This window comes from Rhinoderma darwinii, chromosome 5 (assembly GCF_050947455.1).
Source record: "Rhinoderma darwinii isolate aRhiDar2 chromosome 5, aRhiDar2.hap1, whole genome shotgun sequence".
Classification (NCBI taxonomy): Eukaryota; Metazoa; Chordata; class Amphibia; order Anura; family Rhinodermatidae; genus Rhinoderma; species Rhinoderma darwinii.
This window is the reverse complement of record NC_134691.1, coordinates 206733843-206760575: the sequence shown is the minus strand read 5'-3', so window position 1 is coordinate 206760575 and position 26733 is coordinate 206733843. Positions and strand designations below refer to the sequence as shown.

Below are 26733 nucleotides of genomic sequence, written 5' to 3'. Positions count from 1 at the left end.
CGTCTGTGTTGTAGTTTATCTCTCGGAGGCATGTCCATCAGGTTCTACTGTGATAAATTAGCCTCAGGAAAGCCTTCACTTCAGCCTCGATCCTCCATCATCCTGATGTATCTCTGCAGTTCTCATTGGAGGTGGACGCTTCTTCTGTTTGTGCAGGTGCACTTCTGTTCCAGAGGAACTCCAAAGGAAAGGCAGTAGTATGTGGCTATTTCTCGAGACTTTTTTCTTCTGCAGAGTGCAACTACTCTATTGGGGATCGGGAGCTACTGGCCATCAAATTGGCTCTGGAGGAGTGGAGACATCTGCTAGAGAGCGCAGCTCACCCCATACTGATCTACACCGACCACAAGAACATTACCTATCTCCAGTCGGCCAAATTGCTGAACCCCCGTCAAGCCAGGGGGTCGCTGTTCTTCACCCATTTTCAATTTGTGCTCCCCTACCGTCCCGCTGACAAGGATGTGAGGGTCAATGCCATGTCCAGGTCATTTGAGATGGATGACACGTGGAGTGCCTTCAATGTATCATAGAACTGTCCGGCATTGTCACTGCCAATCCTTTGCAGGTTAGAGACATCCCTCCAGGGAGGACTTTTGTTCGGTTGGCAGACAGGAGGAGAATTCTCCGCTGGGGACACAGTTCTAAACTGGCTGGGCACGCTGGTGTTAGTAAGATACGAGACCTGATTACTCATTACTTCTGGTGGCCCACGCAACCCAAAGATGTTGTGGACTTTATCTCTTCCTGCATGGTGAGTGCTTCTGACATGGTTGCTCACCTCAAGCCTGCCAGCCTGCTCCAACCTCTGCCTGTACCCAGTGCCCCTGGCAGCACATTGAGATGGACTTTGTCACAGACCTTCCTCCCTCAGCAGGATGCAACACAATCTGGGTGGTGGTGGACCAGTTTTCTAAGATGGCACATTTTATCCCGCTGACTGGCCTATCTTCTGCTTCCCGACTGGCGAGTCTCTTGATTCAGCACATCTTCTGCTTGCATAGCTTGCCCCTTCACATTGTGTCCGATCGGGGGGTTCTTTTTACCACAAGATTCTGGTGACCCCTATGTAAACTCCTGGATGTGAGATTGGACTTTTCCTCAGCCTATCACCCCCAGTCCAATGGGCAAGACGAGAGGATCAACCAGATTATGGAGAATTATCTTTGCCACTTCATCTCCTTTCAGCATGATAACTGGGTAAAGCCTCTTCCATGGCCCGAGTTCTCATATAACAACCACATAGGTCACTCCACCACTTCTAGACCATTTTACATTGTGTACAGTCATAATCCTAGAGTCCCTCTTCCTGTGTCGATTACATCTCAGGTACCCGCTGCTGACTCTGCATTTGGGGGTCTTTCTGCAAATCTGGCAACAGACCCGTACACCTATTTTGCTGGCAGTCGATCGCATGAAGCGAAAAGCGGATACAAAAAGAAGAGAGCCGCCTCAGTATCTTCCATGTACCAAAGTCTGGCTGTCCTCACGGAACATGCGTTTAAAGGTGCCTTCATACAAGTTTGCTCCCAGGTTCCTCGGACCTTTTGAGATTTTGCAACAGATAAACCCTGTCTCCTATAAGCTGTGGCTGCCTCCTACCCTCAGAATCCCCAACTCCTTTCATATGTCCCTCCTGAAACCAGTGGTACTGAACCACTACAGTAAGACTTCCAGTTCCGCAGTTGATCCCAGCGGTTCATCTGATGTGCTTGAGGTGAGGGAGATCCTGGACTGCAAAAGGGTAAGAGGAAGGACTTTCTATTTGGTGGACTGGAGAGGGTTTGGTCCTGAGGAGAGGTCCTGGGAGCCAGAAGAGAACCTCAGTGCCCTTGCTCTCATTAAGAAATTCCTCTTTTGCTCTGGTCCCAAGAAGAGGGGGCATAAGAGGGGGGATACTGTAGCATCCATGGCCGCGGGCCATCGGGTTTACTCACCCCCTGACGGCTGCAGCCATGGATCTGTGAGCGCTGGCTTGCATCTCCTTCCTAGAAGATGCCAGCGCTCACTTCCGCTCCGGTCCGCTGTGTCCCGTAGGGTGAGCGTGCAAGCTCGTGCTCGGTATTAAAGGGCCAGCGCGCGCGCATTTGGAAATCATCATTATCAACTACACATGATTTCCTGGACTATAAGAAGAGCCCTGCCCTTCTGATCCTTGCCTGAGCATGGTTAGTGTATCCCATGTCAGTCTTGCAAATGGTCCCTTAGTGTTTTCCCACTCCAGTTGTTACCCATGCCCTGTTGCCTGTATCCTGTGCTGTGTTCTTGTTCCTGAGCCTATTAGTGTTGGAGTCGCGTCCTATTGCACCTGTTGTTGTTTGCCACGTCCAGTGTCATTTGCCACATCCAGTGTCTTCTGCCACGTCCAGTGTCTTCTGCCACGTCCAGTGTCATCTGCCACGTCCAATGTTGTCTACCACATCCAGTGTCATCTGCCACGTCTAGTATTATCCACCATGTCTGGCGCAACCTGCTGCACCCACCTCCATCCGTGCTGAAGCCACGGCCACTGTCTGGACTAGTTCAGGAACCCGTGTGTTATGAACTGCTATAGACACTTGTATAGATTGTGACTAAGCCAGCTGCCTCTCCGCTATGGCAGAGCAGCCTAGTGGGTCCACATACCCTGTGATCGTAACAAGAACACGCCCCTTTGAATGTTGACCTATAGCACTTGACCTTGTGAAATTTAATCAAGAAAACAGTATTTAGGCACTGTGGAAACCTCTTCATTTTATTATGCCTGATGAAGACCACGGTCCTCGGTTGAAACACGTCGCATGTCTATATTTTGTTTTATTTTGTTTTATTATTGTAAAGGATCTGCCAGGTCCAGCTTCGGGGTTAACTTCCAGAGGTAATCAGTCTTCACCTGAGTCTATCTCTCTGAGACTGACTCCAGCTTCCACCACTCAGGCTGGCAGGCTTAGGAGTGGGAGAGCCTATCGCAGCCTGGCCAGACTCAGCTAGCTCCCGCCCTCTGTCTATTTATACCTGCCTTTCCTGTTCCTCCTTGCTTGTGATTCTTTCCGTGTGGTTTCCTGGCCCAGCTACAGCTCCTAACAATTTGATCCTGCTCCATTCTGACCCTGGCTTTCTGACTACTCTTCTGCTCAGCATTTGGTACCTCGTGCTCTCCTGGTTTTGACTTGGCTCGTTCACCACTCTGTTGCTCACGGTGTTGCCGTGGGCAACTGCCCCTTTCCCTTTGCTTTATATTCCCTTGTATGTTTGTCTCGTGCACTTACTGAGCGTAGGGACCGCCGCCCAGTTGTACCCCATCGCCTAGGGCGGGTCGTTGCAAGTAGGCAGGGACAGAGTGGCGGGTAGATTAGGGCTCACTTGTCCGTTTCCCTACCCCTATCATTACAATTATATTATTTTATTAATTATTTTTATCATCACAAAAAAAGTGAAGATTATGGAGTTTCTCTCCAAAATAAGCAATAAGAAACATTAAAAGCAATTTACAAGCACCACAGAAGTGCCACGAGAAGGAGTGATCCTTTTTCGAAATCCTTTGGATATTCTATGCTTCAGGGCCATGGCACTTTACGTTTACATTTATGTAATAAAAAAGCTGTGGCCTTTACCACATTTTCCCAATAGACGATCTGTTGATGTTTTATTTGGACAAAATTCAAGAGTTTTACAACAATATTTGATCAAAGTGAGGTGGGACCAATCAGCTTCAGGGCCCAAAAATTTTGGGCATGTGTCACGTTGTCTTAGTCCTATGTTTTTTAGGGATTGTATACGCCGGACCAAAAGTCCTCGGGCTGTTCATCTATGTCAGTCTCTCATCTTCTCCAGGATTTAAAATGAATGGAGCAAGAAAACTGGTCCAAGAACCTTGAAGTAGCTCCTTGCCTAATAATAGGGTTCATTATCAAATGCAATATGCCCTATGGTTCAATACAGATCTTGTTTTTCCATTTTAACTGGTCCTACGCAGATTTTAGTTGTAGCTACCGGAGAAAATCTCCATCTGTCAAACCATAATCAGCTTTAAAGCTTAGAAAATCTCTCAAGTCGCGATTATGTGTGATATAAGACACTTAAATAATCCCACTAGTTACCCAGTAATTTCCATCGATATTTCGCAACTCTTGCAAGTATAAACATTCCCATAAGGGAGTAAAGTCCAGGTACCCAGAGATATTTAGCAATCCCTTGATATCATTCCATGCTCTTTTGATAAATAAGTGCAATAAGCCAAATTTATAAGGGTTACACCTCAGTACCCCAGTCTCCAATATTTGATAGATGGAATTATAACCATAATTTGCTAAAATATCCAATAGGGATTTATTTACTGGAGGGCAATTCGAGGGGATTTACAGTTCCAGATGAAATTTGTAAAAATAGCTTTTATACATTTGAAAATGTTTTTCCTTTATCCAGATTCAATGTGATCTATAGGAAGGACCTTGGGCAAAAGAACCATCTTGATAAAGGCTAGTATATCAGCCATTGATCGAGGAAACATTTTCAATATAGATTATTTATCTCTTAAAGTCTTCTACAATGGTACACAATTTATGGGGGGATCTTTTATATTACAACTAATATAAAGACCAAGATATTTAAAGCAACTCGAAGGCCCTAAAATTTAAATCTTATCATCATGTACATAGTATGTATTACCTAGAGGTATAAATAATGATTTTGCCCAATTTATTCTCAAGCAAGAGAAGTCACCATATCTATCAATCAAATAAAAATGATCAGAAATTGAATTTGATGTTTGGGAAACATAAAGTAGTACATCATCTGCATATAGAGATATCCTCTCTTTATGATTCCCGTAAGACACATAAATTCAGATGAACAGTGTAATCTTATAGACAGTAGTTCTAGAATCATAGAAAATAGAGGGTGTGAGAGGGGGCATCCCTGTCTTGTTCCTATGGAGATTGAGAAGGACTCGGACAACAAACTTTATTTATTTTCTTGCAGATGGTGTTGAGTAAAGTATTAGATGCATTTCTTTTTAAATACAACCCAAAACCAAATATTTTTATCAATTCCCAGAGGAACCCCCACTTAACGGAATCATAGGCCTTTGAAGCATTTAAAAGATATAATTGATGCATCGATATCCGAGTTTAAAAATTGGGCCTGCACATTGGAATATAATCTAAATAAGTTATTAGCTTTAGATGTACTAGGCATAAAGCCTGTTTGGTCAGCATGAACAATAGTGGTGATGCATTTTGAAAGCCTCGACGCCAAAATCTTAGCTAAGTGGGACAGTGGGTCTTACTCCGGCTTGAGAATCAAGGCTATAGCTTCTTTATTCCAAGACCCTGGCGGGACCCCGGAATCCAGATCCTCTTTATAGGTCTGTAATAGTATTGGTGAAACAAAATCCCAATTATTTTTATAAAGCTCAAATGGAATTGCATTCATGCCTGGAAATTTGTTATTTGACACGTTAGATAGTGCTTTTCTAAGTTCAGATAAGGATATAGGAGTGTCTTAACAGGTTTATATCAGATAATGTGGGAATATCTATCTGATTCAGGTATTGCAGTAACTTAACAACTTATATATTTTTGCAGTACTTGACAAACTCAGAGAGAAACTGTCCTGGGTCTGTAACTACAGATCCAGTATAATTTTTAATGGCATTGACAGTAGACGATTGAGATTGATATTTTTCACAAGATTGGCTAGAAACTTGCCTGATTTATCTGATTTTGAGTAAATTCTATGTGAATCTTTAATTACAGTGAAGGAAATAAGTATTTGATCCCTTGCTGATTTTGTAAGTTTGCCCACTGTCAAAGTCATGAACAGTCTAGAATTTTTAGGCTAGGTTAATTTTACCAGTGAGAGATAGATTATATTTAAAAAAAAACAGAAAATCACATAGTCAAAATTATATATATTTATTTGCATTGTGCACAGAGAAATAAGTATTTGATCCCCTACCAACCATTAAGAGTTCAGCCTCCTCCAGACCAGTTACACGCTCCAAATCAACTTGGTGCCTGCATTAAAGACAGCTGTCTTAAATGGTTACCTGGATAAAAGACTCCTGTCCACAGATTCAATTAATCAGTCTGACTCTAACCTCTACAACATGGGCAAGACCAAAGAGCTTTCTAAGGATGTCAGGGACAAGATCATAGACCTGCACAAGGCTGGAATGGGCTACAAAACCATAAGTTAGACGCTGGGTGAGAAGGAGACAACTGTTGGTGCAATAGTAAGAAAATGGAAGACATACAAAATGACTGTCAATCGACATCGATCTGGGGCTCCATGCAAAATCTCACCTCGTGGGGTATCCTTGATTCTGAAGAAGTTGAGAGCTCAGCCGAAAACTACACGGGGGGAACTTGTTAATGATCTCAAGGCAGCTGGGACCACAGTCACCAAGAAAACCATTGGTAACACATTACACCTTAATGGATTAAAATCCTGCAGTGCCCGCAAGGTCCCCCTGCTCAAGAAGGCACATGTAAAGGCCCATCTGAAGTTTGCAAATGAACATCTGGATGATTCTGAGAGTGATTGGGAGAAGGTGCTGTGGTCAGATGAGACTAAAATTGAGCTCTTTGGCATTAACTCAACTCGCCGTGTTTGGAGGAAGAGAAATGCTGCCTATGACCCAAAGAACACCGTCCCCACTGTCAAGCATGGAGGTGGAAACATTATGTTTTGGGGGTGTTTCTCTGCTAAGGGCACAGGACTACTTCACCGCATCAATGGGAGAATGGATGGAGCCATGTACCGTCAAATCCTGAGTGACAACCTCCTTCCCCCCACCAGGACATTAAAAATGGCTCGTGGCTGGGTCTTACAGCACGACAATGACCCAAAACATACAGCCAAGGCAACAAAGGAGTGGCTCAAAAAGAAGCATATTAAGGTCATGGAGTGGCCTAGCCAGTCTCCAGACCTTAATCCCATCGAAAACTTATGGAGGGAGCTGAAGATCCGAGTTGCCAAGCGACAGCCTCGAAATCTTAATGATTTACAGATGATCTGCAAAGAGGAGTGGGCCAAACTTCCATCTAACATGTGTGCAAACCTCATCATCAATTACAAAAAACGTCTGACTGCTGTGCTTGCCAACAAGGGTTTTGCCACCAAGTATTAAGTCTTGTTTGCCAAAGGGATCAAATACTTATTTCTCTGTGCACAATGCAAATAAATATATATAATTTTGACTATGTGATTTTCAGGTTTTTTTTTAATATAATTTATCTTTCACTGGTAAAATTAACCTAGCCTAAAAATTTTAGACTGTTCATGTCTTTGACAGTGGGCAAACTTACAAAATCAGCAAGGGATCAAATACTTATTTCCTTCACTGTAGTTGTTCTCTGGCTTTATGCAAGAGCCAGTTGTAATTCTGCTGTGCAGCATCCCAGACATTCTTATTACTAATAGAATTGTCCCTAATATAGATTGATTCTGTCGAATCCACATCTGATTTAAAGGGGTTGTCCCATGAAACAAAGTGCCCCTAAAAGTACTTTTAGCAATTATTTTTTTTTATATAGATCTGGAGCTATTCCACTTACAAGTTCTGATTAGCGCCCCATGCTGTTTCCTCATTATGAGTCAGTGCATGTCCTTTGAGTGAGGATTTTCATCTGGACACGCTTGTTCTGCTGGAGCTATCCTTTTTCCTTCAGGCACATTGACTCTTCCAGTGTTAATCGGCTATTTTAAGATCAGTAAGTTTCTAGCACTGCAGAGTATAAGAGGCAGCCGAATCTACTGCATACTTGTTTTTTGGTTTGATTTAGGCATACTATAGTATAACATGGAGTGGGAGAGGTTTGAAATGTTGTGTTGAAGACATTTCAGGGATTTGAGAAGGGGAGGGGAAAAAGAACGGAGACAGAACTGTATGAGCTTAGTAAGATGAAATTAAAAAAAAGTTTTCCTGCTCAACTTGGATTTAACATTTGCAGGGACTATGCATGATCTAGAAGCAAGTGGAAGAATACTGCAAACAGAGATAAGGCAGTTGTGGGAAAATCAATCAGGATGAGGTGCATGCAAGGCATTATTGGGCTTGTAGGAAACAGCCTCTCTAGTGCCATGCCTCATCTGGATCCCTCCCAGCTTTTTTGTAGCTCAGACTGGCAAAGCAGGAGCAGAAGGAGCCAGGCATGTGAGATAAATTGGAGCTGTTCACAATAAGGGTATGTTCACACGGCGGGGGTCCGTAACGGCTGAAATTACGGGGATGTTTCAGCCTGAAAACATCCCCGTAATTTCAGCCGTACCGGCATGTGCAGGCGCTTGAACGCCGCGTCAATTACGGCCGTAATTAGCGCTGCTATTCATTGGAGTCAATGAATAGCGGCTCCAATTACGGCCAAAGAAGTGACAGGTCACTTCTTCTACGCGGGCGTCTATTTACGCGCCGTCATTTGACAGCGGCGCGTAAATATACGCCTCGTGTGAACAGACAAACGTCTGCCCATTGCTTTCAATGGACAGATGTTTGTCAGCGCTATTGAGGCGCTATTTTCAGACGTAATTCGGGGCAAAAACGCCCGAATTACGTCCGTAAATAGGCCGTGTGAACATACCCTAAGATTCACTGTTTACTCTTTCTGTGAGGATTGCTAGCAGTTCTGGAGAGTTTGGCAGTAGAAGCTGTGGTGGGATAACCACTTTAAGGCTATGTTCACACGGGGTATTTTGCCGAGTTTTTTGACGTGGAAACCGCGTCGCAAAACTCGGCAGAAACGGCCCGAGAACGCCTCCCATTGATTTCAATGGGAGGCGTCGGCGTCTTTTTCCCGCGAGCAGTAAAACTGCCTCGCGGGAAAAAGAAGCGACATGCCCTATCTTCGGGCGCTTCCGCCTCCGACCTCCCATTGACTTCAATGGGAGGCAGGAGAAAGCGTATATCTCGCTGTTTTATGCCCGCGGCGCTCAATGGCCGCGGGCGAAAAACGGCGCGATAATTGCCGCGAAAATCGGCGTGCAGGGAGAGGAATATCTGCCTCAAAGTTCCAAACGGAATTTTGAGGCAGATATTCCTCCCCCAAAATACTCAGTGTGAACATAGCCTAAACTGGTTCTCCTTTTCCTGTTTCTTTTCTTGTGATTAGATAACAAATTACCTCCGCTAGGCACTTATAGCAGATTTTGACAATAGAATAGAAACACTTTATTCATCCCCGGTGGAAAATTATTGTTTTAGGGTCCCGACAGGGGCCGTGTAAACGAGCCGGTCAACCATACAGCTCGTTGATCGGCACTCGTTTAATACTTTCACAAGGAGCTATGTATGGGGACGAGCGGTCGTTTCTCCGATCACTCGTCACCATACATAGCTATCATGTCGGCAGCGTATCTCCCTGTTTATGTAGGGAGATGCGCTGCCGACAACGATAATATTTTATGCTGCCTAAACAATGCAATCAGCCGATGAATAAGGGTTTGCTCGTTCATCGGCTGATTGTTGCCCTATTTACACAGAGCAATTATTGGGAACGAGCGTTTTGTGAATGTGAATGGTCTGAGACACCCCAAACCTCATATGATACCCTGTCTATAGGAGGAATCCAGTGGCGTAACTACCGCTATAGCAGCCGTAGCGGATGCTACGGGGCCCGTGGCATGAGGGGGCCCGTGTCGCCCGCTGGCACGGGCCCCCTCCATGGCCGGAGGCTCCGCTAGCAGCCACTATGGCTGCTACAGCGGGACGCCACTGAACACGACTACGGCAGAGCAGGGAGGTATCTCCTCGCTCTGCCATTAAACAAAAGACATGTATCCCCTATCCACAGGATAGGGGATACATGTGTGATCGCTGGCATTGATAGAGAGAACGGGGGACTGAAAGTCCCCTGAAGTTCTCCATCACAAACCTCGGACTTCCGGGGTCTGTGTCGGCAGCTCCGTAGAAATGAATGGAGCGCCGGTCGCGCTTGTGTGCATGCGTGACCAGCGCTCCTTTCATTTTTATTGAGCTGCGCAGACGCCGGAAGTCAGAGGTTAGTCATGGAGAACTTGGGGGACTTTCGGTCCCCCATTCTCCCTATCGCTGCCAGCAATCACACATGTATCCCCTATCCTGTGGAGAGGGGATACATGTCTTTTCACACTGTAGGTCGCATTTTTTGGGGGGGCTGGGGACGCTGTATGGTATTCCCTACAGGGGGGGGCTGTATGGCGTTCCCTACAGGGGGGGGGGGCTGTATAGCGTTCCCTACAGGGGGGACTGTATGGCGTTCCCTACGGGGGGGCTGCATGGCATTCCCTACAGGGGGGGGCTGTATGATGTTCCCTACAGGGGGGGCTGTATAGCGTTCCCTACAGGGGGGGGCTGGAAGGCGTTCACTACAGGGGGGGGCTGTATGACGTTCCCTACAGGGGGGGCTGTAAGGCGTTCCCTACAGGGGGGGGGCTGTATGGTGTTCCCTACAGGGGGGAGCTGTATGGCGTTTCCTACAGGGGGGGCTGTATAGCGTTCCCTACAGACCCACCCTGTAGGGAACGCCATACAGACCCCCTGTAGATAACGCCATACAGACCCCCTGTAGATAACGCCATACAGTCCCCCCTGTAGATAACGCCATACAGTCCCCCCTGTAGATAACGCCATACAGCCCCCCTCTGTAGAGAACGCCATACAGCCCCCCTGTGGATAGCGCCATACAGCCCCCCTGTAGATAACGCCATACAGCCACCCTGTAGATAACGCCATACAGCCCCCCTGTAGATAGCGCCATACAGCCCCCTGTAGATTACGCCATACAGCCCCCCTGTAGATAGCGCCATACAGCCCCCTCTGTAGATAACGCCATACAGCCCCCTCTGTAGATGGCGCCATACAGCCCCCCTGTAGATAACGCCATATAGCCCCCTTTGTAGATATTTACAGAGGGGGCTGTATGGCGTTATCTACAGGGGGGCTGTAAAAAAGGCACTATCTACAAGGGGGGGGTTGTGTGACACCCAGGGGAGGGTGGCCCCAGTCAAAAGTTTGCTATGGGGCCCAGTCTTTCCTAGTTACGCCCCTGGAGGAATCATATACTCGCTTACTAGGGGTGTGTCTATCACATACTTATTGACAGCACGCGTGATCTCGCGAGATCATGCTGTAAATGACAGCTTACAGTGTGATCTCACGAGATCACGCTTGCTGTGATTAACTCCCACACAAACGTTAGCGAAGTGTCGGGATTGTGAATAGACATCGCGTCCTGGCTGGAAGCGATGTCTTTTCACCTATTCACTCTCAAGGCACTTCAGTAACGTTAATGTGTGAGTATGTGACTGTACCTCGTGATCTAGCAAGATCACTATGTTGTAATGGCCGGAAGGAGGTGAAGGGAAAGTGAGCCCTAATCTACCCACCGCCCTGTCCCTGCCTACTTGCAACGACTCGCCCTAGGCGACGAGGTACAACTGGGCGGCGGTCCCTACGCTGTCTAAGTGCACAGGAAAACAAACAGGGAACATGCAAGGGAAGGGGCAGTAGCCACGGAACGCCACGAGGAAACGGAGCGGCGAACGGACAGACAGGACCAGGACGAAGTGAGTACACCCAAGCGGGCAAGGAGACAGAAGCAAGCCAGGGGCAAAGCAAAGCAGGTCAAGCAGAACTGCAGCAAGGCAGAAGCACGGCAGAAGCAGGCTGGAGCAAGCAGCAGTGGGGCCAGGAATCCAAAAGAATTACAAGCACTGAGGGAGAGAACAGGGCAGGTAATAAAGGACAGGGGGCGGAGCTAACTCCGACAGACCAGGCCGCGATAGGCTCTCCCACTCCTGAGCCTGCCACCCTGGTTGGTGGGAGATGGTGTCAGTCGAACAGGTCTGGCCTCAGGTGTGGATTGATTAATCCCAGGAGTATACCTAGATGAAGTACCTGGCAGATCCCTAACAGTACTCCCCCTTTTATGAGGGGCCACCGGACCCTTACTAAGGGGACCCGGTTTAGTGGGGAAGAGAAGGTGGAACCTCCTGATCAATACCCCAGCGTGAACATCACGGGCAGGTACCCAAGTCCTCTCCTCCGGCCCGTATCCTCTCCAATGGACCAGGTACTGGAGGGAGCCCTGGACCATCCTACTGTCCATAATCTTGGCCACCTCGAATTCCACCCCCTCAGGGGTGAGAACGGGAACAGGAGGTATCCTCGAGGGGGACCAGGACGGGGAGCAGCGTTTAAGGAGGGAGGCATGGAAGACGTCATGTATGCGAAATGATGGGGGGAGCTCCAGACGGAAGGATACAGGGTTGAGGACTTCAATGATCTTATAAGGTCCAATAAATCGGGGAGCAAACTTCCTGGACGGGACTTTAAGGCGCAAGTTCCTGGACGACAACCAGACCAAATCCCCGACGACAAACCGGGGGTTAGCAGAACGTCTACTATCCGCCTGAATCTTTTGTGCGCTCTGGGACGCCTCTAGGTTCTTCTGAACCTGGGCCCAGACGGTGCACAGTTCCCGATGAACATCCTCTACCTCAGGATTATTAGAACAACCAGGGGAGACGGAGGAGAATCTTGGGTTAAACCCGAAATTACAGAAAAACGGGGAGACCCCTGACGAGTTACTGACCCGGTTATTCAAGGAAAATTCAGCAAGGGGAAGGAATGAGACCCAATCGAATTGACAGTCAGAGATGAAACACCTTAAATATTGTTCCAGGGATTGGTTGGTCCTTTCCGTTTGGCCATTAGTTTCGGGATGGAAGGCGGAGGAGAAGGACAGATCAATCTCCAACTTTTTACAAAAAGCTCTCCAAAATAAGGAAACAAATTGTACCCCTCTGTCAGAAACGATATTGACTGGGGCCCCATGGAGACGCAGGATGTGTTTCACAAACAAAGAAGCTAACGTCTTGGCGTTAGGTAGCTTCTTAAGGGGCACAAAGTGGCACATCTTGCTGAAGCGGTCGACTACCACCCACACCACCGACTTGCCCTGAGATGGAGGCAAATCGGTGATAAAATCCATGGAGATATGGGTCCAAGGTCTCTGGGGAATGGGCAAGGAACGTAGTAGGCCCGCAGGTCGGGACCTAGGGGTTTTGGACCTAGCGCAAACCTCACAAGCGGCGACGTAAGCCCTAACGTCTTTAGGCAACCCAGGCCACCAATAGTTTCTGGTAATGAGGTGTTTGGTGCCCAAGATGCCAGGATGACCAGATAGAGCGGAGTCATGGTTTTCCCTGAGTACCCTCAGCCGGTATTGCAGGGGAACAAACAGTTTGTCCCCAGGGACGTTCCCGGGAGCTGCACCCTGATCAGCCGCGATATCAGAAGCTAAATCAGAATCTGTGGCAGAAACGATTATACCAGGGGGTAAAATACAAGCAGGATCCTTCTCAGAAGGAGGATTGGCCATGAAACTACGTGACAGAGCATCAGCCTTAATATTCTTGGACCCAGCCCTATAGGTAACCAAGAAATTAAATCTGGTAAAGAATAGTGCCCACCGAGCTTGTCTAGGATTAAGCCTCCGGGCCGATTCTAGGAAAACCAGATTCTTGTGATCCGTAAGGACCGTTACCTGGTGTCTGGCCCCCTCCAGGAAGTGCCGCCACTCCTCAAAAGCCCATTTAATGGCTAGAAGTTCGCGGTTGCCAATATCATAGTTACTCTCCGTGGGCGAAAACTTCCTAGAGAAGTAAGCACAGGGGCGGAGATGGGTGAGGGAGCTGGTACCCTGGGACAAGACGGCCCCCAATCCCACCTCGGAAGCGTCAACCTCCACAATAAATGGCTCCTCTTGGTTGGGCTGAATCAGCACGGGGGCCGAGATAAAGCACTTCTTGAGGGTCTCAAAGGCCTGGACGGCCTCAGGGGGCCAATGGAGGACATCAGCACCCTTGCGGGTAAGGTCCGTAAGAGGCTTAGCGACGACCGAGAAGTTGGCAATAAATCTCCTGTAATAGTTGGCGAACCCTAAAAAACACTGTAACGCCTTAAGGGAGGCAGGTTGGACCCATTCCGCCACAGCCTGAACCTTGGCGGGGTCCATGCGGAATTCATGGGGAGTGAGGATTTGCCCTAAAAATGGTATCTCCTGTACCCCAAAGACACATTTTTCAGTCTTAGCAAACAGATTATTCTCCCGAAGGACCTGGAGCACCTTCCTGACATGCTCCACGTGGGAGGACCAGTCCTTGGAAAACACCAGTATGTCATCAAGGTATACAACAAGAAAATTACCCAGGTACTCTCTCAGGATTTCATTAATAAAATTCTGGAAGACAGCAGGGGCATTACACAACCCAAAGGGCATGACCAGGTATTCGAAATGACCCTCGGGTGTGTTGAACGCAGTTTTCCACTCATCCCCCTCTTTGATGCGGATAAGGTTATATGCCCCCCGTAGATCGAACTTAGAAAACCATTGGGCTCCCTGAACCTGATTAAAAAGATCCGGAATCAAAGGAAGTGGGTACTGGTTCCTTACGGTGACCTTATTCAGGTTACGATAATCAATGCACGGCCTAAGACCACCATCCTTCTTCCCCACGAAGAAGAAGCCAGCACCTACAGGAGAAGTCGAGGGGCGAATGAAACCCTTGGCCAGGCATTCTTGGATATATTCCCTCATAGCTTTACGTTCAGGACATGAAAGATTAAATATCCTCCCCTTAGGAAGCTTGGCACCAGGCACCAAATCGATGGCGCAATCGTAATCTCTATGAGGGGGCAACACCTCGGAGGCCTCCTTAGAAAACACATCGGCGAAGTCCTGAACAAACTCAGGAAGCGTGTTTACCTCCTCCCGGGGAGAAATAGAGTTAACAGAAAGACATGACATAAGACATTCATTACCCCATTTGGTGAGATCCCCAGTATTCCAATCAAACGTGGGATTATGCAACTGCAACCAGGGAAGGCCTAAAACCAGATCAGACGATAATCCCTGCATCACCAGTACAGAGCACTGCTCCAAATGCATGGAGCCAACAAGGAGTTCAAAAACAGGGGTATGCTGAGTAAAATAACCATTAGCAAGGGGAGTTGAGTCGATTCCTACTACAGGGATAGGATAAGGTAAATCAATACAAGGCATCTTTAGAGACATAGCAAATTCCGCAGACATGATATTAGCAGATGACCCTGAATCCACGAAAGCACTGCCCGTGGCAGCCCGGCCAGCAAACGAGACCTGAAAGGGAAGCAAAATTTTATTGCGTTTCACATTAACGGGAAATACCTGTGCGCCCAAGTGACCTCCCCGATGATCACTTAGGCGCGGAAGTTTTCCGGCTTCTTATTCTTGCGCCTGGGACAGGTGTTCAGTAGATGCTTGTCGTCCCCACAGTAGAAGCAGAGACCATTCATTCTGCGAAACTCCCTACGTTGTCGAGGGGACATGGAGGCCCCGAGTTGCATAGGTACCTCCGAGTCCTCCGTGGAGGGGCGAGGAGACGGGACCTCGGGGGGGATCGCAGAAAAGTCAGAGGGGAGCACACTGAAGCGTTCTAGCTGACGTTCCCTGAGACGTCGGTCAAGTCGTACTGCTAGGGCCATAACCTGGTCAAGGGAGTCAGACGAGGGGTAGCTAACCAGCAGATCCTTCAGGGCGTCAGATAATCCTAACCTAAACTGGCACCTTAGGGCCGGATCGTTCCACTGAGAAGCTACGCACCACTTCCTAAAATCAGAACAGTATTCCTCAACCGGTCTCCTACCCTGACGTAAGGTCACCAGCTGACTCTCGGCTAAGGCAGTCCTGTCAGTCTCGTCGTAAATGAGTCCGAGGGCAGAGAAAAAACGATCAACAGAGGAAAGTTCAGGGGCGTCAGGAGCCAAGGAGAAGGCCCACTCTTGGGGCCCTTCCTGGAGTCGGGATATGATGATACCCACCCGCTGGTTCTCGGAACCTGAGGAGTGGGGCTTTAGGCGGAAATACAGTCTGCAACTCTCCCGGAAGGAGAGAAACGTCTTACGGTCCCCTGAGAACCGGTCAGGTAACTTGAGGTCGGGTTCTAGAGGTGAGGTGAGGGGTACTACTAAAGCAGCGTCACCCTGATTGACCCTTTGGGCCAGGGCCTGGACCTGTAGGGAGAGGCCCTGCATCTGCTGGGCCAGGGTCTCAAGGGGGTCCATGATGGCGTCAGCGTAGGAGAAATGGTAGACTAGGTAAGGGCTTGTAATTATGTAATGGCCGGAAGGAGGTGAAGTGAAAGTGAGCCCTAATCTACCCACCGCCCTGTCCCTGCCTACTTGCAACGACTCGCCCTAGGCGACGAGGTACAACTGGGCGGCGGTCCCTACGCTGTCTAAGTGCACAGGAAAACAAACAGGGAACATGCAAGGGAAGGGGCAGTAGCCACGGAACGCCACGAGGAAACGGAGCGGCGAACGGACAGACAGGACCAGGACGAAGTGAGTACACCCAAGCGGGCAAGGAGACAGAAGCAAGCCAGGGGCAAAGCAAAGCAGGTCAAGCAGAACTGCAGCAAGGCAGAAGCACGGCAGAAGCAGGCTGGAGCAAGCAGCAGTGGGGCCAGGAATCCAAAAGAATTACAAGCACTGAGGGAGAGAACAGGGCAGGTAATAAAGGACAGGGGGCGGAGCTAACTCCGACAGACCAGGCCGCGATAGGCTCTCCCACTCCTGAGCCTGCCACCCTGGTTGGTGGGAGATGGTGTCAGTCGAACAGGTCTGGCCTCAGGTGTGGATTGATTAATCCCAGGAGTATACCTAGATGAAGTACCTGGCAGATCCCTAACATATGTGCTGAGTAAATGAATGGAGAGAAGTGTATGACGCTGATTGGTATGTAATACCAGGGGTGAAATATGGGTTACCAGCTAGGGGAGGTAAGGGTTACCAGTGGATGTGCAGAAAAGGGTTAATGTGAGCAGGGTGAAAGTAGTGGTTAACCAGCTCGTTGTATAGGGGAGAGGTAAAGGGTTAACAAGCTTGTTGTATAGGGGAGAGGTAAAGCAATATAATGCTCATTGTCCAGGGGGGAGACAGAGAGGAGTTAAGTGCAGCTGCTGCTGCACGTGGGAAGAGGGGGAGGATACTTAGTCATTGGTGAAGTGGTGATGCTCGTCGGTGGAGGGAGCAAGAGAGGGAGGTCCTTCGTTGGTGGGGGGATCAGGCCAAGAGAGAGCCAGCACATCTATGCGCTCGCTCCTGAGCCAGGCGCAGGCACAATAGTGCCGCTCGTGCCCGGCTCACATCAGTCGGCGTAGTGATATGACGTCACCGACCGACTCATGAGCGCACAAGGGGGAGTGGGTAGCGTAATTAGTGGGGACATCATGTGAAGCAGGAATGCATCATAGGATGCGTCCTCAAGTACATCTTCAGCCCCCTGCAGAGTAGGAAGACAGGAGATCAAAAGGCCTTTGGTAAACAAGGCAAGACAATGTCTAAGTGTCTCATCTTGTTTTGCCTGTAGCAATTTCCCATGGCCAGGGCTGTGTTTCTACAGCCATGGCTCATGGGACATTGATAGACAGATATATATATGGACAGTGATATCAGGAGTTTCCTGGCCCAGGAGTCCCCTAGCAGAGCATCAGATAACGCGCTGCCCAGGGACTCTAGCACTGTTTCTTACGTCACTGTCCATATATGGACAGTGATGATAGGAGTTTCCTGGCCCTAGTGCCCCTGAGAAGAGCCTCAACTAGCACTCTGCCCTGGGCTTCAGCGTTAGGGAAGCTCCTAAAGTCACTGTCCATATATGGACATTGATGTCAGGAGTATCCTGGCCCTGGACTGCCCAAGCAGAGCATCAGCTAGCGCTCTACCCGGAGACTCCAGCACTTCACCTGCCGTCACTGTCCATATATGGATAGTGATGTCAGGAGTTTCCTATCGCTGGAGTACCCAAGCAGGGCATCAGCTAGCGCTCTGCCCTGGGGCTCTAGCGCTATGGAAGCTCCTGAAGTCACTGTAAATATATGAACAGTGACATCAGGACTCTCCTGTCCCTGGAGTCCCCGAGCAAGGCATCAGCTAGCCATCTCTGTCCATATATGTATCTGGCTGGTTATGAACCACGTCCCCCCCCCCCCACATTTTTCATAACTAGCCAGAAACAACATAGCAGCAGAAGGCCAGCATTACAAGGGTGGGAAGGGCCACGGTTTTTGAGCTTTCCCAGCCCAATATTACCAGCCTTTGGCTGCCCCAGGCCCAACTATCACCACAGATGTTCAGATACTGGTTCGTACCAAGCTCTTCCCGGTACACCTGGTGGCGTTAGGTTGCGGGGTAATAATGGGGGCTTAGTAACAAATGCTTTGAATCTAAAAGCTGTCATTACTCTGATGGTAGTAATAAAGTTAAAAAAACACATAAAAATGTTTTATATTTAAATAAAAACCCCCAGAAAATCCTCGTTAACCAATTTATTTTTTAAAACATATTTTTATTGTTTCAACATACAAAAGTATAAAAGTACAAGAGTATACAGGAATTTAAGAAAGGAAGAAACATGAACATTTGTAAATTTTTCAAATTTCAATGATGATGACAAACAGACGTGGTATGACAGGTGGACTGGTATATTGACAGTTATATTGCATACATTTTCACACTTTACCATAATAATCTTACAAATGTGCAAATGCCACACTTTAACCAAACTGGAGCACTTTGGAGCTATAAGTATAAAAGAAATGGGTGTATGGTAATGTTGTCATATATGAGAAATGTAAGTATAACAGTAGTGTTGCCTCTATATCGGAGGAGCCTTCAATGCCCCTAGGGTGCCCTTGAGATCTTCGATAAGATACTATGGTGAGCCAGTGAATGGATTCCGATGAGGAGAAGTAATGTATGAGGAACAATTTCCGTTTCCAAAAAATGTTTTCCCTTGTGTATCTTTGTGGTTTAAAATTTCGACCCTCTCTAAATAGAACAGTTTCCGCAGTCGTTGTATTACTATAGATTAATCAGGAACATCTGCCGATAAACAATTTTGTAGAACACATTGTTTTGCTACCATAAGTACAGCATGTGCTATAGGAGGGAGGTGCATCACTGCCATGTCATCCAACTGTCCATCATGTTTCACATGAAAGAGAACCTCAAGAGGGCCTAAGTCCCCTCTGAAATGACTTACTTGCTGTAACAAGGAAGCGACCCCCTTCCAAAATACGTATATGTTTGGGCAGGCCCAAAAGCCATGGTACGTATCTGTTCGAGTAGCATTACATCTAGTAGAGGAGGTTTTCCTATCGGATTTGGCTATTGAAGGAGGCAAGGTAAACACATAAATTGCCTTATGAAAGATCTTCAGATGACTTTCTCTCCACTTCTCATTGATAATATATGCACGAAAATCTATCAGCCCCATCTCTATATGTTTCTCTATGTCTGCTATACTGAACAGTGTTTCCCACTGCCTAAAAGCCTGTTTGGGGGTCATAGTAAGTAGCAATGGTCTTAAAGTTCCATATAGGAAAGAGATGGATCTCCTATGGGAGCCCATAAACCAAGACTCAAAAAATTAGATGGTATGGTAATGGTAATGTCAGTGAGTTTATTTTTACAGTAGGATTTTATCTGATAGTGTTGTAGATGTTGTTGGTGTTCAATATTGAAATTAGACTGGATTTCCTGTAAGGACAGCCACCTCTCCTCCTGATCATGGAACAGGTCACCTAGTGTCCCTAACCCCCCTTCCCTCCAAGACAACAATAGTTTGTTAGATCTCGAGAAGCTTGACATTTTGACCAAGCAACAGTGTCCCATATCTGAAAGAGGTAAACTGTGCCATCTTAGAAGGTCCACTTGTATGTTATGGTAAATTCCCGCTCATCTAGGTTCCCCATCCTCCAGGGGTTTATTAATTGAGTGCTTTCTAGAAGAGGACCCAAAACCCTATCCTGTCTCCTTGGACCACATTTGGGATTGGAATCGTGTTTAAACGTCTATCCTCTCTATGGTCCAATACGGAGTTGAAGTCACCTCCTACTATTTTATGTGAAATAGTGTCTGATAGCAGTGCTTGTTCTGGTTTTGCATAAAAGGAGACATTATCACTGTTAGGTTCATACACATTATAAATACTCAAAATCCCACAAGGCGTGTTAAGAACAACATGGGGCAGATGGCCCGCTGCATCTGAATCTAAGTGTGTCACTTTATGAGCTACATTTCTATTGATTAGAAGAAGTACCCTGGCCTTATGGCTACACGCTGAAAAGCCGTAAACTGATCCAACCCGCAATTTCTCATGCGGTGAAAATCGATCTCTTCCAGATGAGTCTCCTGCAGGAGAGCGGTATCTGTATGAAGTCTCTTAAATGTCAGAGTACCATCATCCGTTTGTTTGGGGAACGGAGTCCCTTTACATTCCATGAGGTCAACTACATGTACGAAGTTGTGTAACAACGGTCAATAATGACATTCCATATATTACTTTGTATAAGTGGGAAGGTCCCATTTCAATGTTAATTACTCAATTTTGTCTGCTCCATTTCGCCCTCAACAGTATATCAATGTCACATAAAAACAATATGTAAACTATCACAAAACATGATAAACCATGAAACTGAACCAAAAATGCCTGCCCCTTTCTAACCGATACAGGAGTCAATTTGGCATACATGACTTCACTTTTTTCTAGGTCGTGATCTTTCCCCATCTCTTTCCCCCCCCCCCCCAATCCTGCCTCTATGCATGCCCTTATTCATATTCCAAACCTTCAAGAAATGTGCAATGCCAAGAAAATTGTGCCCTCAAGAGATAACAAATCAGGATTCTATAATACTTGTAAGCCCTCCAATACAAAATCAATTTCCAGGTATCGATCCTGGTTTTGTCTAAAAAAAAAAAAAGCATACAAAATCTGCAGCAAATCTGCACTGTGTAAACAAGGCCTTAAGATCAAAGCAGGTGGACCAAAGCCCGAGGCAGTTAACTTTGCAAAAATTAGTCCAAACAAGTAAACTAACTGTGGGTTCTCGACTCTGCTGGAGTTGTTCAATTCTTTTTCTCTAATGCCATTACTTAAGTCCAGTGAGTATCGGAATCTTTGGATTTGTAACAAGCTGCAGTACCTGTAGATTTTAGCGAGGCTACACTTGATTTCGGGGACTCCATATATTTGTCCAGTTTATTTAATTGAGGAGTAGTCCCACTTTTAGATGGAGCAATCCCTTTCTTTGACCGGGTTTCTCTTAGGCATGTTTGTAGATCATCAAAAAGGACCACTCTTGTTGATGTGATTTAAAGTGTCACAAATGACAGTACAGTTTAGACCCCGTTCAGATACTTATCAGAGTTCTAGGTTTTTCTTTTGTTTCCTCTTTTTTTCTTGCTGTCTCATAAGAGGTAGATTTATGTATACTTATAACTTTTCGTTGCCAGGTTGTGTTTGCTGCGATGTTTTCTTATATTCCCAGATGTCACAGCGGGCGGATATATTGGCTATGAAGCTAAATATGGGTAGCATCCTACATGCGCGCCGCTTCACGGTGGGCAGCATCACAGGAAAGGAAAATAAATATTGCGTATTATGTTAAAAGTTTGTTCCGTGCTTCAGGACCATGGCACTTTACTGTTTAAATTCATACAATAAATAAAGCTATGGCAATTCCTGCATTTTCCCAATAGACAGTCTCTTGATGTTTAGTAGGTAAGTATAACAAATCTCCAACACCTGTCACTTTTATTATATACCCCTGGACAGGAGGTTTATTTCTTGTGGTAACATCCTCTTATGTGAATACCCTATATTAAATTACCATATTTTTCGTACTATTAGGGTATGTTCACACGCTGAGAGGCAGTTACGTGTGAAAAGACAGACTGTTAACAGCTGCCTCGTTTCACACGTAAAAGCTCCTCCTCGTAATTTACGAGGCGTCTGAGACGCTCGTAAACCTTGAGCCGTGCTTCATTGATTTCAATGAAGAACGGCTCAAATTACGTGGCAAAGAAGTGCCCTGCACTTCTTTGCCGAGGCAGTAAATTTACGGGTCGTCGTTTGACAGCTGTCAAACGACGACTCGTAAATAACAGGTCGTCTGCACAGTACGTCGGCAAACCCATTCAAATGAATGGGCAGATGTTTGCCGACGTATTGCAGCCCTATTTTCAGACGTAAAACGAGGCATAATACGCCTCGTATACGTCTGAAATTTGGCCGTGTGAACATACCCTAAGACTCCGTTTTTAGCAAGAAAAATCTTTCTAAAATGTCCCTGCGTCTTATAGTCGGCAGTCAAGGGACCCGGCAGTACCGGGCCCTCTGACTGCTCCTTACTTAACCCCTTCGGGACCCGTGATGTGCCAGCACATCATGGAGCGGGGAGGGGATGATGTATGGTGTGGGCTCACGCGCAGAGCCTGCTCCATACACTGCAGGTGTCAGTTTCTGACATGCTGCTCTATTGGTCAGGAACAACGATGGCGCTGTTCCTGGCAGTTTAACTAGTTAAATGCCGCGGTCAATAGCGACCGCAGCATTTATAGTGGTTTTCCATGAAGGACATTTATGACACCCACAGGATATCTTCAGAAAAAGCGTGGTGAACAGCAGCACACGTCTCCCAAGTTTCAATCAATAAGTTCTTTTATTGGTCAAACATCCAGTAAAAAATGGCAACGTTTCGACCCGTGACAAGTGGAGGGTCTTTCTCAAGCCTGAGAACTTATTGATTGAAACTTGGGAGACGTGTGCTGCTGTTCACCACGCTTTTTCTGAAGATTACATTATGTCAGACTGGGTTTGTCTGATTTTACAGCGTGACACCGCTCCTGATAACGGGATTTGTGCTGCTTCAAATATTGCATTTTTTGGATACCCACAGGATATGTCATAAATGTCAGATAGATGCGGGTCCCACCTCTTGGACCCACATCTATCTCTAGAACGGGGCCCTTTAAACCCTGTTCTATCTTACCCGGCTCCGCTGTCTTCCGGCCACTTCCTGGTTACATGGTCGGGTTACGGAAACAGCGTAACTTGCTGAGCTATACAGTTTTCCTAACTCCCATAGAACTGAACAGTAGTTACGGAAACAGAGTAGCATGCTACGCTGCTTCTGTAACTGCCATTCACTACTATGGGAGTTACGGAAACAGCGTAGCTCAGTGAGTTACGCTGTTTCCATAACACATCCATGTATTGCAGTGTATTGTACTAGCGATCTAATGATCGCTGGTTCAAGTCCCCTAGGAGAACTAATAAAATGTGTAAAAAAAAAAAAGAAAGAGTTAGATCCATTTTCAGGAGTGTAAAAAATGTTAAAAGTTAAAAAAAAACCTTTTCCCATTTTTCCCCAAGCACAATGTAAAGAAAATGGTATCGTAGCGTCCATAAAAGTCCGAAACCATTAGAATATAGCATTATTTGACTCACACAGTGAACGGAGTAAAAAAATAAATGTAAAACCCCAGAATGGTTGTCTTTTGGTCACCATAGCGCTAAAAAGAATGAAATAAAAAGTGATAAAAAAAATAGTATGTACCAAAAAAAATGGTGCTAATAAAAACTACAGCTCGTCCTGCAAAAAATAAGCCCTCAAACGATGGAAAAATATAAGTTATGGCTCTCAGAATGGGGTGAAACTGAACAAATAACCAATAATTTTTTCTTTGTAAAAGAAGTAAAATATGAATTTTTTCCTATTTTCTGTTGTCTAAAACCTGGGTGCGTCTTAAAGTCAGGTGCGTCTTATAGTCCGAAAAATACGGTACTTATTCTGTAAAGGTAAATGGCACAAAATATTTTAATTTGGCTAATAGCAGCTAAAGAGCCTTTTATACCTGCTGAAATTCGGCCGCTGCAGTAAGTGCCGATCAACGAGACATCGCTCGTCCCCATACGTTATGATCATGTTGGCAGCGCGTCTACCTGTTTATACAGGGAGATGTGCTGCCGACAATGATAATATTTTACTTTTTTAAAACAATACGATCAGCAGACGATCCAATGTTTGCTCGTTCATCTGCTGATCGCTGCCCTGTTTACACAGGGCAATTATCAGGAACGAGCGTTCTATAAACGCTTGTCTGCCCGATTATCGCCCAGTGTAAAAGGGCCTTAAGACATGAGGGGAGCGCTCCCCCTGCCTACACTCGCCCCTTCACCATTGTCTGATGAACACTGTGTATACAGGCAGATACACGGTGGTTGTCAGTCAGTGGTGAGGGGGAGGCACTGAAAGACAAGGGGATGACTCTCCTCATGAATACAGCGGACTTATAAATACTGTATGTCTGATGTATTTCTTCTAGAGCGCTAACCAAACAACACAATATTTTTTTGTGCTGTTTGGTCTAGTAGAAAAGTAGACCTGCCTCTACAATATACTGTCCTTAGTACACTTTAAAGTATTAAAAAAAACAAACACACAGCCGTTATTGAGAAAAACTGATGATACGCTGTATATACCAAATAGCTAATTTTTATTTATTTGGCCTCTAATTACAGAACATTATGATCATTTATAGTGTATAATTTCCATACACAAGATTTAGTGAATTGAAGTCTAACGTTGTGTTTACTCTATTTTTACAGACTGGACTTCATGTTGCATGTTATCAAGGTTATGTGGATATTGTAATAGCTCTGTCTCAATGTCCTTATGTTGATGTGAACTGGCAAGACAATGAAGGGAACACTGCCCTAATAACAGCTGCACAAGCAGGTGATTATCGTTAGTTTATTACTAATTCTGAACCTTAAACACCTAACAGTTTATCCAGCTGCAGGAAAAGGACCTTACAGTTTAGCCTGAACACAGCTCAGGCAGTGTGATTGGAAAGAGAGTGGCCACTCTAAAGGCTCTAGCTCTGGCTAGAGCGCAGCAAGAATCTTGGCTTTAAAACAAGAATGGGATCACTGTTCTAGGAGCGATCTAGCCTGAGTTAAAGCAGGTTGAAGTGGGAGCTGTGTATATTGTATTTCATAGTTGCCAACATTTATTTTTTCTAGGGACACTTAGGGTGTGGCGTCTTTGGTGGGTGTGCCTTATGGGGTGTGTGGTTTATCTGGTGGGTGTGACTAATGGGGCGTGGCTTTCCAGAATTTCTGCATACAAAAAAAACTAACAAAATTTCTGCACTAGTTTGGCTGACAACTTCTATGGTGGCCGATATTTCTCTGGTTATTAGGTTGTTTACGGTCATGTAATCTCTCACTTTATTACTAGGGCAAGGCGATATGTCCTGATAACTACTGGTAGTGTAAAAAACAGCGTAGATAGTGCCACACTCAGTGCCCCTTGTATATGGTGCTCCACACTGCCCCCAGTAGATATTGCCACACACTGTTCCCTGTAGATATTGCCCACACTGCTCCCTGTAGATATTTCCACACACTGCTCCCTGTAGATGATGCCACATTACCCTGTGTAGAGAGTTTCAAATTGCCCCCCTGTAGATAGTGCCACACCCCCTGTAGATGATGCTACACACACCCCCTGTAGATAATGCCACACAGCTCCCATGTAGATTATACCACACAGCCCCCCTGTAGATGATGCCACGCAAACCACCTCTAGATGTCACACAGACCACCTGTAGATGATGCCACACAGACCCCCTGTAGATGATGCCACACCCCCAAAGATGATGCTACACACAGCCCCCTGTAGAATATGCCACACACAGCCCCCTGTAGATAATGCCACACACCTCCCTGTAGATTTTGCCACATACTGCCCCTGTAAATAGTGCCTGCCACATACTCCCCCTGTATATAGTGCCACATTCTCCCCCTGTATATAGGTCCACATACTCCACCTGTAGATAGTGCCACATACTCCCCCTGTAGATAGCCCCCACCATCCCCCTCCCTGTAGATAGAGCCACTGTGTCTCCCTCTATTATCAAAATCCTCGGCCAGGTATCGGCAATGCTGCTCTGGCCAGGGATTCCGCTGCAGGAGGTGCCCCTGACGTCACTGCCCTTATATGGACAGTGAAGTCATGGGCTCACTCTATGAGCGGAATCCCAGACAGGCATCGGTAATGCTTTGGCTGAAGATTTTGGCGCTCCAGGATGAGCCCTGGCTTCATTGTCCATATATGGACTGTAACGTCGTCAGTAGCTCCGTCTATGAGCAGAATCCCCGGCCAGGCATCGGCAATGCCCTGGCTGGTGATTCCGCTGCAGGAGGTGCCCCTGACGTCGCTGCCCCTGATATCGCTACCCGCTGCAATGTCCTGCTGGAAAATGAAGTCAGCATCACCATAAAGCTTGTCAGCAGAGGGAAGCATGAAGTGCTTTAAAATTTCCTGGTAGACAGCTGCGTTGACTCGGGACTTGATATAACACAGTGGACCAACACTGTTTCTCAGTGGTCCAAAGTCCTGTTTTCAAATGAAAGTAAACTTTGCATTTCATTTAGAAATGAAGGCCCCAGAGTCTGGAGGAAAAGTGGAGAGGCACTCAACCCAAGTAGCTTGCGGTCCAGTGTGTAGTTTCCACAGTCAGTGATGGTTTTGGGAGCCATGTGATCTGCTGGTGTTGGTCCACTGTGTTATGTCAAGTCCAGAGTCAACACAGCCGTCTACTAGGAAAGTTTAGAGCACTTCATGCTTCCCTCTGCTGACAAGCTTTATGGAGATGCCGATTTAGTTTTTCAGCAGGACTTGGCACCTGCCCACACTACCAAAATTACCAATACCTGGTTTAATAACCACAGTATCACTGTGTTTGATTGGCCAGCAAACTCGCCTGGCCTAAAACCCAAAGAGAATCTATGGGGTATTGTCAAGAGGAAGATGAGAGACACCAGACCCAACAATGCGAGCTGAAGGCCGCTATCAAAGCAACCTTGGCTTCAATAACACCTCAGC

General features: G+C 46.5%; 1 protein-coding gene across 1 annotated transcript in view; it reads left to right on the top strand.

The window, feature by feature from the left end:
- ANKRD33B (ankyrin repeat domain 33B) overlaps positions 1–26733 on the top strand; it is a 259732-nt gene that overhangs the window by 72435 nt on the left and 160564 nt on the right. The window contains exon 2 of the mRNA XM_075828520.1: positions 24450–24579. Within this exon, the coding sequence (XP_075684635.1) occupies positions 24450–24579 (130 nt within the window). The remainder of the gene's footprint in view (positions 1–24449; positions 24580–26733) is intronic.